This window comes from Brachycentrus maculatus, unplaced genomic scaffold (genome assembly GCF_059751285.1).
Source record: "Brachycentrus maculatus isolate JH-2025_06_01 unplaced genomic scaffold, ASM5975128v1 h1tg000285l, whole genome shotgun sequence".
Taxonomy (NCBI): domain Eukaryota; kingdom Metazoa; phylum Arthropoda; class Insecta; order Trichoptera; family Brachycentridae; genus Brachycentrus; species Brachycentrus maculatus.
In genome coordinates, this window is record NW_028281036.1 from 189,015 (window position 1) to 209,069 (window position 20,055).

Genomic DNA, 20,055 nt, shown 5'->3' on the forward strand with positions numbered 1-20,055 from the left:
TTTTTCTGGGATTTAGTACATTTTCTAGACATTCCGAAAACATGCTCAATTGAAAATTGACGATTTTTGATTTATGATGTTCTTGAAAGGAGTGAGCGATATGTGTAGCCAATGAAATAAATTATAATATTTGTTACAAGTATTTTTTTAAAAATAATTACAGATATCGAAACTGAATAAATGAAAACCGAGACTATATGCATGTATACCTCTGAACCTTTTAATTTGAATTAAAATAAAACATTCAATAATTCATTATTTTCCTATTTTTGAGACTTTTCTTCCTCATCATAAATTAAAGGACTTACTGGTATTTCACATTTAGTAATCCATACACACGCACACACACATACGTTTTCCTCGTCCTCAGGTTGTAGGTCCTTCTATCATATATGTACGTCACCTAGGCCATGTCTTCGAATCATGTTATCTTTCTGCAGCATCCATGATTTTATTGCTCACCTCCAGATGTCTTTCGAGGAAGATCCATGGTTTACAATATCATCAGGTTCTCTGCGTCCTATGTGCCCATACCATCTCAATTGCCTTTCCTCTACCTTAGTATCGATGCCTGTTACACCCAGGCTTCAACGAATGCGTGCACGCGTGAACTTTTTGTTTAGTTAATTAAATTAACATCGCACATACTTACATTGGAGATCTTCGTGAATAGCTTGTGTATGACACGACTTTTGGTACATGTGAGTACTTAGTCCGTGAGATATGTGCATATTATGTACATAATTTTATTTAATTTCCTGTATTTCGTAGTATCGCCAAAAGTACGAATTGAAAAACAGGTTTGGAAGGTTCATTACCTGATTTCTGAGAAACAGGTCCCTGAAATTACGGATTTTTTGTGTAAATATATATATATTTATATATATATATATATATATATATATATATATATATATATATATATATATATATATATATATATATATATATATATATATATATATATATATATATATATACGAGTATATACATATAATTTATCATTTATCAAGCAATTAAATATGTAATGCACAAGCCTGTACATATCTCATCAAAGAACAGATTCATAACGTTTTGAGTGTGTCCAAATACTTGTTCACAAATCTGTGTTTTCTCAGTGACCCTTCTTGGATGTATGTATGCAAGAGATCCCGACCCCAGATTTCTTTTACATACTGGACATACTGGGAAACGCTTAAAAGCATGCTTATTAATTTTATCCAACTTATGATTTGACTTATGAGTTATTTTCCAACTTATGAGTTATTTTCATTCACCACAGTTTGAGTTCTGTTCATCCGTTTTCTATTGAAAAAATTAGTTTTTCTTCGAAATAAATATGTGGTTTTTAAAAAAGAAGAGTAATAGAAAAGAAAGGAGTTAAAAAAAATAAATATTTTTCAATGTATATTATAAAAAAAAGACAAATTATTACAAATATATATTTTTTTAATGCACGCAGTCCACACGGCCGGCTTCTACCGGGGGCTTCTTCTTCTACCGGGCGCTTTCTAATTTGGATGTACTCTCAAACAACCGAATACTTTCCCTTAAATAGAACTAATACTACTAGTACCATCACGCCATTTCTCCGCAGGGGTAGGCAGAAAGGATGGAATGCCACACTCTTCTGTCCTGATATACACTCCTTGCCTCCTTCACATCCATACATCGAGTCATACATGCCTTCCGATTACGCAGACTTTTGACATCACCAGATTTTAGGTTCTTAAATAGAAGATTAACATTTTTCAACATTTTGATATTTGGAATCTTTGTAACTGATGATTTTCTTAAATAAATCATATTTTATTTTTAATTTGTACTCTGCAGTAATGCTTCGAACCGTTAAAAAGTCTACAAAATTCACGCTCACAAGTCCTAATGTATTGTATACTTATATGATAATATTACGTATGCAACTTTGTAGTTATAAAATTAACATCGAAGAACAGATCGTGGTGACGCTTAGAGAGTCATTTTAGAGAATATACTCTCAACTGAATTTAGTGCTGTGATTTCCGCCATCTTTTCTTCAACATATCTGCCAGTTTTTCTCCAATCATTACCGCTGGTGCGTTTGTATGAGCCGAAATAGGTTTTGGTATTATGCTCGTATCTGCCACTCTAAGTTTTTCGATTCCATGCACTCTCAATTCGTTATCCACCACGGCTTCAGGATCTGATCGTGGTCCCATTTTGCAGGTCCCTATTTGGTGATGAAGAGTGGCTGATATAGTCCTCACAGCGCAAGCCCAGTACTCGTCTGTACCAAACTCGTGTTGCGTGCATGTCGGGAAGTGTTTAGCGTATAATTTAGTATCATATTTCTGAAAACCTTTCGTCTCAGATAGTTTGATGACGAATTTAATTGCCTCAACAATGGTATCCAAATCTCGCTTGTCTGAGAAGTAGTCGTAATGAAATTTGGGCCAGTGGAAGGGATTTTTATCCTTCAGTTTCAAATATCCTTTTGATTTCGGATGTAGAATCATTGGCACTATGGACCAAGTTGGTTTTTCCGTAATTTCCCCGTAGACGTGCTTGTAGAAATCTTCATCCATGTTTACCCCTTTGTGCACAGCGCCCGATTCGTCCGCTGTTATACCGCTCGGTATAAATAGCAACTCCATATCAGGATAATTTCCAACTTCTTCAGAAATATTCGTCTTGATGTATCCTATTCCTTCGACAACGCCCGGGAGAGTAAATGGTCCTTGGCCAAATTTTAACCAGTCGATAGCGTTGGGTGCGTTTAATACTGTACTCTCAGTAATGGAGCATCCCGAACAGTTGGTCGTAAATATGAGTCCCAAAAAACTGACGTGGTCGTACATGTTTTTTCCTACCTGTAAATCTTCTTTAACAGGGATACCCAACTCTTCGAGTTCTTGTTTCGGGCCGATGCCTGACAGCATCAGCAGCTGTGGAGAAGCCAAAGCTCCTGCCGATATGATTATCTCTTTTCTCGCCCTCACTTTATGTCTTATTCTGTTTCTCACATACTGTACCGATGTTGCTGTCTTGGTCGTTTTGTTGATGTGTATTTTAGTGACTCTACTGTATGGCAAAATGTGTAGATTGGATCGGTATTTGATAGGGTTCAGGAAGGCCCTCGCCGCGCTGTGTCTCCAACCGTTTTGGGTTTGACTTTGGATTCTCGAGAAGCTGTTGGTTTCTCCATCATTGTACTCGCCTACCTTGTGACCTAAGTCTACTGCGCCTTGTAGAAACTCATCGATTAGTTTTGACCTGAAATAAGCCAACAATGTCGACATCAGATACGAATTAAATATGTTACGGTTTATTAGTCAAAAATGTATATATTTTTACGAACCTGTATGGTGGGAATTCGACACCCATTAGCCCATTTCTGTTATGATTTTTCGTATATTCCAACCCATCCAAATTTTTGGCTCTTTCTGATTTTAAGTAATACGGCAGTACTTCTTCGTAAGTCCTGAAATTCAAACGATTTTAAAGACAATATAAAACTAAAGCAATGTATCGACAATAACTCATAGTCCAGTTTCTATACTCTTACCACCCTGGATTCCCCGCAGCAGCAATTCTATCCCAGTCCAGTCTATTTCCTCTCGTATATATCATGTAATTGATAACTGAACTTCCTCCGACTGCCTTTCCTCTGGGCCAACTACACTGTTGGTCCTTCATTCCTTAACATTAAAAAAATAACCACCGTAATTAATATTTTGTCGCCTAGAAATACAAAGTTTTGTAAGCTTTTTTAGGATTAAGTTTTGTAAGATTTTAGGATAATCTAGTGAAAGCCATCAAATAAGATAAAGAAGATTTCTTCGAAATGGCACAGAGATATACTTATGACAATTTTGTGTATTTAAAAAAATATCTTGAAAATGTAAGGTAATGGTCCTGTGGTTAGTTTCGCAGAGTCATGTTTTGAGTTTCTAGGCTCAAGCCTACTCCACAACATCTTGATTCCAATTTGCGATAAAAGGCCGTTTAGGCCCATGAAAATATTTATCATCTTTAAAACAAAAGTGATTTCATGGGTCAATAAAATGTATGTGAAATTGTCAATTGTTAGTTATTCATATAATACAAATCATCTTCATCTATTGTGATGAAGGATGGTTATCTGTTTGGCTGTAGGAAGCAAGGTGGATAGTTTCTCTTCATCAAAAGAGAGATCCTGCGCCAACTTCCTAGAGTGAGAATTCTACAGTATACTTGATAGGATCACCCTTCCGAGAAGAAGAAGAAGATCATACTTGAAATGATCACCCCTAGAACTTCGAAGAAAACCATTCTTGATAGGATCACCCCTAGAACTTCGAAGAAGATCATACTTGAAAGGATAATCCCTAGAACTTCGAAGAAGATCATACTTGATAGGATAATCCCTAGAACTTCGAAGAAAATCATTCTTGATAGGATCACCCCTAGAACTTCGAAGAAAATCATTCTTTATATGATCACCCCTAGAACTTCGAAGAAAATCATTATTGATAGGATAACCCCTAGAACTTCGAAGAAAATCTTTCTGTATATGATCACCCCTAGAACTTCGAAGGAAATCATTATTTACATGATCACCCCTAGAACTTTGAAAAAAAATCATACTTGATAGGATAACCCCTAGAACTTCGAAGAAAATCATTCTTGATAGGATCACCCCTAGAACTTCCAAGAAAAAAATTCTTGATAGGATCACTCCCCGAAAGAACTTCGACAAGAGTGTCGAAGCTCTTACTAACCCATGCAGACGCCGGGCTGCTTCTCCATCTTTGCCCCAGTTGTAGTCCGTGGCCTGGAGTGAGAATTCTCTAGTATCCTTGATAGGATCACCTCTAAAACTTCGGAGAAAATCGCTCTTGGATAACCCCTAGATCCAAGCAAGGACTTCGACAAGAATGTCGAAGGTTTTACTAACCCATGCAGACGCCGGGCTGCTTCTCCATCTTGTAGCCCCAGTTGTAGTCCGTGGACTGGAAGTAGGCGGCCAGGAGCGGCACGTGCGTCAGCAGGGACTCTGGTCCACCCGCTTCCAGCAGCAGCACGGTCCACCGGCCGCCCTCGGAGAGCCTGTTGGCCAGAGCGCATCCGGCTGCTCCGGCTCCTACTACCACGAAGTCGTACTCGTCGTTTGCCGCGTACACACCTGCAATCAAATTATTTTGTAAATTCTTTAAAAAATCATCTCAAGGGTCTTTTTTTAGACGTCCTACAAAATCTTTCGTGTGGTTTTCTTCTTCTTCTTCTTCTTTTTGTAGATCCTAGGGATCTGTTTGTGCCTCCGCATGTCGCTCTTGGGATGTCGACTCCCAGCTGTTTTTCCATCTTTTCGGAGGTCTGCCTGGGGGTCTGCGTCCTTCAGGGTTGCCTTGGAGGGCGATACGTGGAAGTCTGTCTTTTGTGGTTTTGATATTCATAAAAAAATAGCGCAAATAAATTGTAATTATTAGTAAAATATACATTCACGTTATATCGTCATTGAATTTTATTCGCAACAAACTAACAACCACTTCGCAGAGGTAGCCAGAGTGAACAGAACGCCACACCACTTTGTTCTTGCAAACATTCTTCGCCTCCTACATTAATGCATCTCCTCATGCACACTAACTCCTAACCTGACTACTTTCAAGTATTTGACATTATTGATCATGTCAAGTTTTCCTTGATTTTGTAACTATTGTAGCTGTACCCAAACACGCGTTGATGTGGCTCAATCTGGTCAAATGAAAAGAAAGAAAAGGGAAAGCACGCATCTCCAATAGTTTAATTTCACAGTGCTTGTGGGTATCAAGATTTTAGCAGCTGTCACAAACTACGCCGTCCGTCATTATCAATGATAAGTATTCAACTTATTTTTGTAAAGTTCAACAGATGGCGCAGCCATTGTGGTTAAAAAACTGTTTTTCGAAAAAAAAAATTTCCTGCTATATGTTGTGTCGAAATTTCGAGGCTATCTTAAGGAGATTTTAAATTAACGAACATTTATATTTTGATTATTTACTCTTTTTGTTTTTTCAAAAGTTTCGCTATTACCACTTTATATTATTAGCATAAAAACATTATTACTTTTATTACTCTATCTTATTTTTACCTCTTAAGAATCAGGTTATCTGAAAGGGTGAGTGTAATACCCTCATGCGAGAGGTCATTACTGCCTTACAGAACCTAAAGCGCAGTAAGACCTCATTTGTGAGTGAAACGCAAAGGACTTTGCGATCAGGTATCAATTGTTAGTACCTATATAAGTATATGAAAACATAATGTATCTACAACATTTTGAGTGTGTCCAAATACTTGTTCACAAAATCTGGATTATCTCCAATTACAGGAGTTATTTTCATATTATTTTTTGAAATCTCATCAAAGATGAAGAAGAATATGGAAGTCTGGGCATTTACGGGGCTTACGACCGTCATAGGCTGGTTTAAGTGATCACTTTACACAAAATTGGTTCATATATATAGAACTTCCAAGAATTTGAGTAGTGTGGTTGTCAATAATGGGTAGAATTGGTGAATGTTACACGTGTGTAAAGTGATCACTTAAACCAGCCTATGACGGTCGTAAGCCCCGTAAATGCCCAGACTTCCATATTCTTCTTCATCTTTGATGAGATTTCAAAAAATAATATAATGTATCTACATGCATATATTTTATATTTAAGTTTTACTTAGTAAATACCACTAATTTCTTGAAATTTATTGTGACACGTGTTTCTATGTACTCCGCATCATTCTCAAACAACGTGCTTGAAAATGATGCGGAATGCAGTGTCACAATAGATTTTAAGAAATAAAGGTATGAACTAAGTTAAACTAAACCTGTCCGGGAGTACGGACGTAAATGAACGTCAGTGCAAATTTTCCTTGAAGGAGTATCGACGTTAATGAACATCGAAGTCCGTCTGTCAGTTAGTATGATGTAACTTTATAGCAATGACATCTGTGGATATTTGTGTGTAATTTTGTCATAGTTGAATAATATTGCAATTGGTGTTTTATTTAAAAAAAAAAAAACATAATTTCTATCTTCATAATACATCGATTTAATGTAAAAAATATTTTTTTTCATGTAAAAGGAACCCACACCCCAGAGAATGTCGGATATCAATTTTTGTACTCCCGGTAAGGTTTAATTAAAAACGGATAGATTTACCGCAAAGTGACTGCTGAATCAATTAATAAAAAGGAAATCTAAATTGTGACTAAGTCGTTAATCACATCCTGCGGACAGTAAACTTGGAGGGAAAGAGTGCAAGGCATATATGGCAGTGCCTTTTCTCTCTTTCTCTCTCTAAATATCCTATAAACGCAATAGTTTATGTAAACAATGACTTGATAAAAAATCTTTTAGTACGAAAAGAATGTCGAAATCACGTAACTATAGGACCTTGCATGATGCGTTATTGATAAACTAATAATTACATCTACATATATAGATTCTTAAAAATAATATTACCAACAATTGTATTAAGCTTTAAAATATTAATTCTCTGAAATATGGTCATGTCAATAAATTCTTCCTTTCCCAGAAAATAAATATAAGGGTACATACCTACACCCCCCATTAGCTACTATTGTCTCCCATAAATTATTGCTGCACATGTTAAAACTGTCACTTAGAATTGTATAGCTACATAAGGACCGTAGTCCATTTGATCTTCACATTCGTTTGATAATGCCCTAACAAGGCAAAACAATTGTCACAGTATAAATTTTTATGTGTTTTTGTTAATAAAATACAACTTAGTAGACTCAAAAAATCTGTGTTTGATTTAAAATTAATTCATAACTATAGGACTTCTGTCCTTATTTGTTGAGGCCTTTGCGTTTCGTTGATAAATACTGCGCATGTGCTCTTACTGCGCTTTAGGAGCTGTACGGCATTACATCGTATCAAGTGCAGTAAGTAGTACTGAGCATATCAGGTTTACATTTTTTAAATGTATTTAAACTTGATATTCATTTACATAAACAAATCAACATATCACCAGTCCCTGCAATACAATATAATAGCATAATTAAAGGCAACGCCAACGCTTCATCAAGATTTGTAATGAAATTTATTTGTTTTTTTCTTCAGTTGTAAACATCCCAAAATAAATAACTAGAACGGATATTGTTTAGAGACGCCCCTTAACACATTGTTTGCAGCGTGCACTTACAGTAAATCCTCGATATAATTAACTGATTGGGAGAGGGGGGGAGGTATCCGTTAAAGCCATAAAGTCCGTTAAATAAAAACAGATTAAAAGAAAATCAAAAACATTTTTTTATATCGATACCTTATTTAGATAAAAATAATCAGTACAAAACACAAATAAAATTATATATTTATTGCCATCGGACACTCGTCGTGAAGTGACGTTGCTTTTTGATATCAACACGTTTGCTTTCGGTAATCCTGCTTTGACATATTACACATATAAGGCACATAAATAATATTCCCGATGAGCGATTTCCATTATTCAAATGGTAATCAAGTTTTGTTGGTGCTTTTGAGGTTTGCTGTTTTTTTTTTATAATCGACTCTAAAATTGCGAAAATGTATATAATATTAATTGACCGGATTTTTGTCCGTTATATCCGAAGTTCGTTAAATAGAGGTCCGTTATATCGATATTTTACTGTATTTGTGCGTTTCAGAAACCTTATTTTTGTGCATTTCGGTCACCATCATCTTCCTATTTAAAAAAAAACGACATGAACGCCTAATTTCTTGCTACGTTGGCTTTGCTGTGTAGCGGATAGATAATGAACAAATAATCTATGATTTTTTTTCGTCATTCTTTCGATGTGATATAATTTTCGTATTCGTCTTCGCATTCCACATCGATTGATCAAACAACCAAAGTGGATAATAAATTAAAGAAAAATACGAAATCAATGAGAATTTGAGGTATTAAATACCAACAGTACAATCATCTTGAAAGTGACCTTAATTTAAGGATGGATAAAATCAAGCCAAAGAAAAATTTGAAGATTAGACCAACCTGGTGGAAGATCGTAGTTATCCCTCAAAGCGTCGAACAAATCACCACCTGCAGGTTGATAATTCACAGCCGGACTCATCCTCATAGCGTTGAAGATCTGAAAAGACACGTGCGAGAAGAGGAACCGTTGCTGCCTATTATTATTAGACTGCGCTGTACCATCTGCAGTGTCATCCATGTCATCCATAGTCTCAACGAAAGCATCACTATCTAACGAAGGATCATCGCTATCCTGAACGTCTTCAAGGTCACCCAAAACTGTTTCACAAACCAAAATTAAATATATAATCAAAAATTTCATGCAAGCCATTTTAGGTCTTACAATTTTTTTTAATCGTTTCATTCGTGATGTAAGAATATCAAAATATCGGGTTCAGTTTCCTTCGCTTGCACAACTCTCCCGAAGGACACTTGCTTTCAAATTGCTTCGTCTTATTACGTACTTGTCTCTTCTTTCTGTACTTGACCGAACCTGTTTATCTGAACTTGAATCATGCTGCACTCGCATAGAAACTAAACCTTTTTAAAAAAATGCCAAAGCCTTATTTTCAAATTTGCAAAGATGTTTGTATCGCAACGTTCGCACTTCAAATAACTGTTGAACGTTTTGCATTATTTTAATATATGCCCTAAAAAATGAGACAATCTTTCCTTTGGAGAGTAACGGTTACTTTTTTCTGTAAGCAAGCTATAAATATAACAGGTTTCCAGGCACTGAAATATATTATTTATATATTCAAAATAACTAACTGTTAAACTAATGTTTTACTATGACAAAAATTACTACACTATAGCGCCCAATTATTTTTAATGGCTCTATAGATTTATTATGGCTATGCTATGTAAATACCAAGAAATTTGCATCATATTTGTGACCATCCATATATTGATGTATGGCATGATTGTGTTTAGTACAGTAAATAATTAGCATGTAAGTTTCTTTGGAATCATAATAAAATTTGCTATCTTCAAATATAATTTAATAAAAGGGTTCAAACTGACTGGACATTTTTGACAAAAAATAAAATTATTCGAAAATCGTTTAGATACTATTCGTATGATTGAATAATTAAGAAAAATTAATACTGTCGTTTAAAAAGTAAGGGAAATGGGCATAGCTGGTGCACCCAGAAAACTTTATTAGGAATCGAATAGGCTCTAAGATATTAAAACTTTTAAAATAAGTGTATTACCGAAATTTGATATTAAAGAAACTTTATTAAAAGCGTACTTAAAAAATAAAAACATTATTTGATACATGAAAAATATATTCATTAATACAATGGAGATCGCAGAGATACTGTTGAGGTTCAAGGGGTAATCTACATTTCTCTAAGCGTTCTCATAAACTCCGCATTCTGTAGCTCTAAAAATGTTGATAGAAGAAGGTTAGTTGTAAGAGAAACGTCAGTGAGAAGAACATTAGCCAGAATATCATCAGTTTTGATCGTTTTTGAGACCCTTTACTATCTTAGTGGTTGGTGTAACTGTTTGTTACGTGTTTGTTAATTTATTTTAAATTACCATTTCCCTATTTAGCGAGTATATAATTAGAGGACTTTAGAGAACGCATTTAAATAGCTATGTAACATCGAAAATTTAATTGGGCTTTCTGGGGAATGTTTTAGCAAATCATATTTTAGTATTCAGATTGTTGCCATCTTTCCTTAAGGATGTCTGATATTTTTTCCCCAATCATCACTGCTGGCGCATTCACGTGGGCTGTAATAGGCCTCGGTATTATACTCGTATCTGCTACTCTCAGTCTTTTGATTCCATGCACCCTCAATTCGCTATCCACGACAGCTTCAGGATCTGATCGTGGACCCATTTTGCAGGTTCCTATTTGGTGATGAAGGGTGACTGATAAAGTCCTCACAGCGCAAGCCCAGTATTCATCTGTACCATACTCATGATGTACGCAACTCGGAAAGTGTTTCTTGTGTAGTTTGGTACCAAATTTTTCGAATCCCTCTGTCTTTGAAAGCTTAAGAACGAATTTGATCGCTTCGACGAATGTTTGTAAATCTCTTACATCTGAGAAGTAATCATAGTAAAATTTAGGCCAGTGGAAGGGATTTTTATCCCTCAGTTTTAAATACCCCTTTGATTTTGGATGTAAAATCATCGGAACGATGCTCCAAGTTTGTTTTTCTGTGATTCCACCATAGACATGCTGGTAGAAATCTTCGTCAATATTCATTCCTTTATGTACAGCCCCAGAAGCGTCTGACGCTATAGAAGCCGGTAGAAATAACAATTCCATATCAGGGTAATTTTCAACGTCGTCAGAAATTTTGGTTTTTATGTATCCCACTCCTTCTACAACACCGGGAAGGGAATACGGTCCTTGGCCGAATTTGATCCAGTTGATCGTATTTGGTATGTTTAGTACGCCAGATTCTGTGATCGAGCATCTAGTGCAATTTGTGGTGAATACTAGTCCTACAAAACTGACGTGGTCGAACATGTTCTTTCCAACTTGTAAGTCTTGTATGACTGGAATACCCAGTTCTTCAAGTTCATGTTTCGGTCCGATTCCTGATAGCATCAAAAGCTGCGGAGAAGCCAGAGCTCCCGCCGATATGATTATCTCTTTTCTCGCCTTTACTTTGTACCTTAATCTGTTCCTTACATAGTGAACTGATGTAGCCGTCTTGGTTGTTTTATTAATTTTTATTTTGGTGACTCTGCTGTATGGTAGAATATGTAAATTGGACCGACGTTTGATGGGGTCTAGAAAAGCTTGCGCAGCGGTGTGTCTCCGACCGTTTTTCATTTGGCTCTGGATTCTAGAGAAACTCCAGGTTTCTCCATTATTGTAGTCGCCTACCTCGTACCCTAGATCGACGGCACCCTGCAGAAATGCATCTACTAATTTAGACCTGGAAGGAAAATGAACAACATTCAAATGATTGAAAAAAAAAACATAATCTGTATAATTTTTTGAGCATATTTCTACAAACCTAAATCGCGGGAATTCGACTGCCATCAACCCACGTCTATTGTGATTGCTCGTGTCTTCCAATCCATCTAAATTTCTGGCTCTTTCCGATTTCAAATAATATGGTAGAACTTCTTCATACGACCTAAACGATTAAGGAAATCATAAATAAATGGTCCATAATAAAATATAAATGTTTTCTATATTTTTTTTACCATCCAGGGTTGCCCGCTCCCGCAATTCTATCCCAGTCTAATCTGTTTCCTCTAGTGTATATCATGTAATTTATCACGGATGTTCCACCAATTGCTTTTCCTCTAGGCCAGTTGCATTGTTGGTTGTCCATTCCTGGTATTCCACATGAAAAAAGTAAGATAATATTAAACAATATTTTTTGTTGTTGTTGAATCTAGCTACTGTTTGGGTATCCCGACATTTGCCGCTATCATACCCTCTCTAGTCGAAAGAGTGATTGCTAAAATATCTCATTTCGAAATCTTATACTTTTCATTAATTGGATGCTCGTGGAATTTATTATCCATGAAATAAGATACTATTGCGCAAGATCGTTATAATATTCATGCAATTAAATTTCAATTATTAGTTTGATCCTCGATGCTTTTGCAATTAAATCTGGGTCTGTGTACTTCACTTTTCCTCATAATAATAATAATAAATTTGGATTATTTATCTACCGCCATGTTCGTTAAATACTACCTCAAGGGCTAATGGACAACTGTTACTTTTTCGATTACCCGATTCGTTATTTTATCCAGTCTATATATAGTCCATTGTGTCTTATAGTCCGTAACATCTTAAAGTCCCCAGCGTCATATATTTCGTTGCTTCTCATAGTCTGTAACGTCTTATAGTCCGCAGCGTCTTATAGTCCATTGCGTTTTATAGTCCGTAGCATATTAAAATCCCTGGCGTCATATAGTCCGTTGCTTCTTATAGTCTGTAATATCTTAACGTCCCCAGCGTCATAAAGTCCGTAGCATTTTAAAGTCCCCGGCGTCATATTGTCCGTTGCTTTTTATAGTCTGTAGCGTCTTATAGTCCGCAGCGTCTTATAGTCCGTAGCGTTTTAAAGTCCATAACGTTTACAGTCCTTAAATTATAGTATACACAGCCTTCAAAGCGATTCTGTGCCATCCTGCGGTAATGTAGTATTCTGGATAGCATCACCTCTTCTTGTTGAAATTCTTCATTCTTCAAACAAAAAACCTCAATTAAAAATGCAACATCAGTGTTACTTACTGACCCATGCATACTCCTGGCTGCTTCTCCATCTTGTAGCCCCAGTTGTAGTCCGTGGACTGGAAGTAGGCGGCCAGGAGTGGCACGTGCGTCAGCAGGGACTCTGGTCCCCCCGCCTCCAGCAGCAGCACGGTCCACCTGCCGCCCTCGGAGAGCCGGTTGGCCACAGCGCATCCGGCCGCTCCGGCTCCTACTATCACGAAGTCGTACTCGTCGTTTGCCGCGTACACACCTGCAATCAAATTAGTATTAGAAACAACATTTTGAGTGTGTCCAATACTTGTTCACAAATCTGGATTATCTCCTATTGTAGGCGTTATTTTTACATTAATAACATGAAAAATAACTCATAAAATTGGAAATTATAAAACTCATAAACACATAATTACATATTATTGTATAATAATGTGCCCTCACTGTATTTTCACGTTTCAACTTAATAAAATAGTTTATTTTTTATTTATTTTTATTATTTTATATTATTTCTGGAATGCTTTTCGCAGATACTTAGTGGCATTTTTATGAACTATATAAAATTAAACAACTTTGTTTTAACCACTTTTTTATTATTAGTACACTTTGACCTACCGTTTTTTGAAACCGGTAGGTTAAAGTGTACTAATAATAAAAAAGTGGTTAAAACAAAGTTGTTTAATTCAATAAATTGTATATTATTACTAAACAAATAATGCCATTTCAATATTGTTCTTCTGAGATGTCCTGATATACTTAATATGGAATAAGTATTATTTTAAGTAATCACAAGTGAAATTGTAAAATAATCACTTTTTATCTGTTAGTAAAATAGACGTATGTGTAATTAGTAGGATGCGACTAAATTGTCTTTAATGACACTTACCGAAATTACTTATCGCTAATGCAAGCAAAAATACATTCACCCTTTGAAGAGGCAATTAAAATATGCTTATATTCCAATTACACACAAATATATATATATTATATATATATATATATATATATATATATATATATATATATATAAATATATATATATATATATATATATATATATATATATATATATATATATATATATATATATATATATATATATATATATATATATATATATATATAACGTGGTAATATTTTTCTTTTGTAAATTGCGTGTAAATAATATGTAAAGTGGGTGTATAATAATAAAATAAACAATGTGTTGCTTTGTAAATAAAGTTTATTCTTAATTTATCTTTATAATAATTTTATATCTATCTATCTATCTATCTATCTGATTCTGACAGTTAATAATATTATCGTAAGTCTTTTGTTTTCTCCTGAGCGACGCATGCGGCATCTGGTGGTAGAACTGTTTTATGTAGGTACTTTTTGTAAGTACTTAATAAAATGCATAGGTAGGTACCTAGTTATTTTATTACATCTCCCCCCTTGGGGATGAAAATTCATAGTAAAATTTTCACTCGTCCTCCGGATCATCTTCTTGTATAAGTTTAGTGATATGATAAAGTTTTTTTTTTTTTCTTTCTTTCTTTTTTCTCCTTCTTTTTTGTTCTTTTTTTTTTCTTTCTTGTTTTTTTTTCTTTCTTTCTTTTTTTTCCTTCTTTTTTTTCTTTTTTTTTTCTTTCTTGTTTTTTTTTCTTTCTTTCTTTTTTTCCGTTCTTTTTTCTTTCTTTTTTTTGTATTTTTTTTTCTTGACCCTTTTAAAGTAGACACAGTTTTTTTCAATCCATTTGTTTTTTTCTTTTGAATTCCTTCATTTTTATTCAGATCTCTTAAAGTATCTTCTAATATAACCAAATTTACAACTTTTAATTGTTCATCTGCATTTTCATTCGAATTTAATACTGGATTCCTGCTTAGACAATCTACTTCTAAATTCTTCTTTCCTGGAGAATATTTTATTTTATCTTTCGTAGAAGTTTTTTCTACTTTATTTTTATTTTTCAAGCACTGTTTCTGTGTTATTAGTATGTCTTTATTTTTATTCTCATCTTTTAAATTATCTTCTAATTTAACCAAATTTACAACTTTTAATTGTTCATCTGCATTTTCATTCGATTTTAATACTGGATTCCTGCTTAGACAATCTACTAACAGTGCCGATATCATATTTGTCTTTTGCAAAAACGGATTTATATTTGCAAATCAGTTCATTTATTTTAGATTTTTGAAATTGATTTAAATGATTTATTTTTATTTCAAAATCTTCTTCTTTTACATGTTCATTATAATTTATTTTGCATTCCTCGCTGTTGTTATTTTCTGTATTTTTAAATTCAGTATTTTTTATTTTATATTTTGTAGAAATTTTTTCTACTTTCTTTTTATTTTCATTTTTCAAGCATTGTCTCTGTGTTATTTTTAAGTCTTCATTTTGGATTAGTTTAAATTTTTTTATCATATCTAATCCTATCAAAAAATCATATTTGAAATTTTCTTCATCAATAATATATACATCAACGTTTTTTTCCAATTCAAATATTTTTATTTTCAAAGTCGTCAAACCGTTTGTCTTTTTAACACCATTAATTGTTACTAAATCTGCTTCATTCATATTGTTTCCTTTTCCTTTTAGTTTTAATAACTTAGAATTTATTAGAGAAACATTTGAACCTGAATCGTAAATTCCAAATATTTCAATTTGATCATTTAGTAATAGTTTGACAGTTATTAATGGTGTTACTATTCGTTTTTTTGATCGGTTTCATTTAACTTAGCTTCTATAACTGAATTGTTTACATGTCTGATAGTATTTTTATTATTAAACTTATCATCCTCCTTTGTTCTAAACCAGCACGTTACTTCAGGGTGATATCGAGTTCCCTTATTTAATTTTTCACAAATCTTACATGGACTTTTATCTTTAATTTTACCACTAGTTCCTAGATTTCCATATCTTCTTTGATCCGAAAACCTTTTTTTATTTCCAATGTTTTCGTGTTTTTTTACTTCATTGAATAAATCGACTGAATCTTCTAATTTTTCTCTATCAATCTTATTAATTATAAATTCTGGTAAACCAGCCACAATAAGATCTACTAAGGTACCCATGTCGATCGTTCTTCTCATCTCCAACAAAAGTTTTTCCTTCCTTATGGCATAGTCTAACAAGGATCCGTCATTATATTTAAAAGATAATGCAAACATTACATGGTTCCATCCCTTGTTTGTAAATGTTTTACAAAAGTTGTTTTTCCATACTATCCATTCTGAGTTCATGGAAAACTTTATCATCATCGAACTGTACCAATCTTCACAACTTTTATCCATAAACAATCTTAATATTTCAATTTTTTTCTCATCCGTTGTCACCTCAAAACGTGTACATTCTTTTTCAAAAATATCCATCCACTGGTTTGCATTAGGATTTTTGCTTGTAAATTTTTCAATGATGAACTTCTCTGAAATATCTTTTAAATTTTGATGTTTGCTTACCTGAGCATTTTGTATTAATTTTTCTAGTAAGTTTTCTAATGTTTGAGGAGCAGTATTCATTTTTTTTTTTATTTTGTTTCTTCATTTTTGATTAACAAAATTGTCGTTTTATAACGTGGTAATATTTTTCTTTTGTAAATTGCGTGTAAATAATATGTAAAGTGGGTGTATAATAATAAAATAAACAATGTGTTGCTTTGTAAATAAAGTTTATTCTTAATTTATCTTTATAATAATTTTATATCTATCTATCTATCTATCTATCTGATTCTGACAGTTAATAATATTATCGTAAGTCTTTTGTTTTCTCCTGAGCGACGCATGCGGCATCTGGTGGTAGAACTGTTTTATGTAGGTACTTTTTGTAAGTACTTAATAAAATGCATAGGTAGGTACCTAGTTATTTTATTACATATATATATATATATATATTATATATATATATATATATATATATATCGGTGTTTTATATTTATATATATATATATAAAACACCGTTTTTGTAGTGAGAAATTTAGTTTTTTTTTTAAATAAATATATGGGTTTGAAAAGAAAAGAGTAATTGAACGGTAAGGAGTTTAAATTCAATATGATAAAAAAATATCTATGTGTTATCAAGCCTCCAGTTTACGAGTGATTTTTTTTAAATGGATGTGGTACGTGTAGCTCCTTGTGTAGCCGATCGCGTTCTGAATTCTATTTTTGCGAGTACCCCCCTAAACAAGCATGTCTTTATACTCACCCGGTGGAAGAGCGTATTTATCTCTCAGCGGTCCGAATACATCACTCCCAATGGGATAATAATTCGGCGCTGGACTCATCTTCATCATGTTGAAGATGTGCGAAGACACGTGCGAAAAAAGCAGCCGTTTCTGCCTGTTTATTGGCTGCCCTGCATCATCAGTAGTTTCAACAGGATGGCCACTTGCCAATATAGAAAGATCGCTGTCTTCCAAATCTTCGACATTAGCAAAAACATTGTTCAGAAACATAATTGAAAATGTCACTAAAATCACAAATGTTGCGTTCGCCATTGTGAATTCAGAACATCTAGACGATGTAAAAATAGAAGCTTATTATGTCGACTTATCTTCGTTGGCACAACTCCTTCGAAGGTCACGATTTTATATCAGTTTGTCTTAACGCATTTGCTTCTTCTTTTCTTCATAAGATATAACTTCCTATCACTTTATCTTTACGCATTTGCTTCTTCTTTTCTTCAAATGACACGATTCCATATCAGTTTATCTTAACGTATTTGCTTCTTCTGCTCTTCAAAGGACATGATTTTACACCAATTTGTCTTAACGTATTTGCTTCTTTTTTTCTTCAAAGCTCACTATTTCGTATCCGTTTGTCTTCACGTGTTTGCTTCTTCTTTTCTTTAAAGGACACAATTTCATTTCAATTTATTTTAACGTATTTGCTTCTTCTGTTCTTCAAAGGTCATGATTTTACACCAATTTGTCTCAACGTATTTGCTTCTTTTTTTCTTCAAAGCTCATTATTTTGTATCCGTTTGTCTTCACGTATTTGCTTCTTCTTTTCTTTAAAGGACACAATGTTATTTCAATTTGTCTTAACGAATTTGCTTCTTCTTCTTCGTACTTTATTGAACCTCTTTACAATTTTGATTGTTTCTCAATTATTTTAATGAATTTATATTTATACTTTCTAAATTGCGTTTGACACACACACTTGCAACGCAACGCCCGCACTCCAAGTAAGCATTTCGACTGTAATTCATTTTAATATAAGTATGTCTAAACAGATCTGAAGTAATTATTAGTACAATCAAGTTACACGCGAGCAATACTAATTAATGTAAATAACGTGAGGTTTTTGACACTGTACTTAAATTTTTATGTCATACGATTTTTTTAAAATATTTGTATCGCCATGTATTTCAGTACATTAAAACCACGATATAATATACTCGTACATACTGAATGGGGGAAGGAGGTGTCCGTTTAAGCCGAAAGTCCATAATATAAAAATAGATTTATTTTCATATAATTTTTGACATCTCATCAAAGATGAAGAAGAATATGGAAGTCTGGGCATTTACGGGGCTGACGACCGTCATAGGCTGGTTTAAGTGATCACTTTACACACGTGTAACATTCACCAATTCTACCCATTATTGACAGCCACACTACTCAAATTCTTGGAAATTCTATATAAATATATATGAACCAATTTTGAAATATTGTTCTTGAATCACTAGAACTTCACTAGAGACATCTATTGGTGAGATGAAAAGATATCTCGAGTGATTCAGGAACAATGTTTCAACATTAGTAATTGTAATTTTTATTACCTTTGATTTTTAATGTATTTTTCAAAAAAACTATATGCTATACATAAGTATTTTATTCATTGTTTCGACATTCACTTTGTGACATGATTAAATTGTAAATGAAAATACTTGTTTTATACCACTTGGGTACCTAATTTATTAACTCAAGTGGTAAAAAACAAGTATTTTCATTTACAATTTCATACAATACGTAATTCTGAATTTTTTTATTTGATATCTTGATTTGATTTTTCTAAAAGGGAAATTTTTTCACTATATATTTTTTTTAATTTCAGTATACTTTTTTTATCGCATTGAACATATGGTACTATATCTATCCTGTAAAAATGGACGTTCCGTGTTCACTTTAATGATGTTTTTAAAAAATATATATATAATAATTTATTGGTAGGCTTTGAGAATACTACCACTCCAGGTCAAAATTTTGGCCATCCTTGCCATAAATTATGTTATTAAAAAATAATTTTGTAACTCAGTATGGAAATTGGCCCGTTCGATAAATTTATGCCAACAATTTATTCCTCAAATGGTCATGACCTTTTTTCTCGGCCAAAAAACCTGTTTAAAAATATTCAATCGAATTACTTACACTCCTTCACACGTGCGAATTTTGGGATGACATACTGGGGAGTTCATTGGACGCATTAGCGATCCACACATGGGACCTATTATGAAACACGTGATGAAAATGCGAATTTTTACATATGTATATATTTTTTATATTTATTTAATATAGTTACAAGATTTTTTCCAGGGTTATAATTATTGTAAATGGCGTCTTACGTCAATCATATTTGACAATTGTAAACCAGACAGCTGCAGTATACAAACAGATTTATAAAACAGGCATTTCATTATTTTTTTTTGATTTCTTTTTTAATGTTATTTTCGCTTGTTTTATCCGTCTTATCTTGAAAAAAAATAGAAAATTTTCATTCTCCAAAATGTGTCAAGGTCTTTTGAAATTGGCACCCTCCAATTGGTAAACATTCCGATTTTACCGTTATCGGTTATATCACTACTTTTAGTAGCGATATAACCGATAACAAACATTTTAGTCCGATGTTTGACGATCGCTTTCTACATCACTATTGGACGAATCCAACATTGAATGGCAAAACAATTAGT

The 20,055-nt window shown here is 33.5% G+C and overlaps 3 protein-coding genes across 3 annotated transcripts in view; 1 reads left to right on the plus strand and 2 right to left on the minus strand.

Moving 5' to 3' along the window:
* The window catches only part of Flo2 (flotillin-2), a 547,503-nt gene that overhangs the window by 38,714 nt on the left and 488,734 nt on the right, over nucleotides 1-20,055 (plus strand). The gene's annotated exons all lie outside the window — the stretch shown is intronic.
* On the minus strand, nucleotides 1,397-9,581 carry LOC148305103 (glucose dehydrogenase [FAD, quinone]-like). The gene is made up of 5 exons (XM_088267179.1): nucleotides 8,990-9,581; nucleotides 4,916-5,143; nucleotides 3,545-3,677; nucleotides 3,338-3,460; nucleotides 1,397-3,252 (listed from the first exon to the last, which is right to left on the minus strand). The coding sequence occupies exons 1-5, from the start codon at nucleotides 9,330-9,332 to the stop codon at nucleotides 2,007-2,009; spliced, it is 2,073 nt and encodes a 690-aa protein (XP_088123305.1). The 5' UTR covers nucleotides 9,333-9,581; the 3' UTR covers nucleotides 1,397-2,006.
* On the minus strand, nucleotides 10,188-19,980 carry LOC148305104 (glucose dehydrogenase [FAD, quinone]-like). Its single transcript, XM_088267181.1, has 5 exons — nucleotides 19,929-19,980; nucleotides 13,198-13,425; nucleotides 12,149-12,281; nucleotides 11,956-12,078; nucleotides 10,188-11,874 (listed from the first exon to the last, which is right to left on the minus strand). The coding sequence occupies exons 1-5, from the start codon at nucleotides 19,978-19,980 to the stop codon at nucleotides 10,629-10,631; spliced, it is 1,782 nt and encodes a 593-aa protein (XP_088123307.1). The 3' UTR covers nucleotides 10,188-10,628.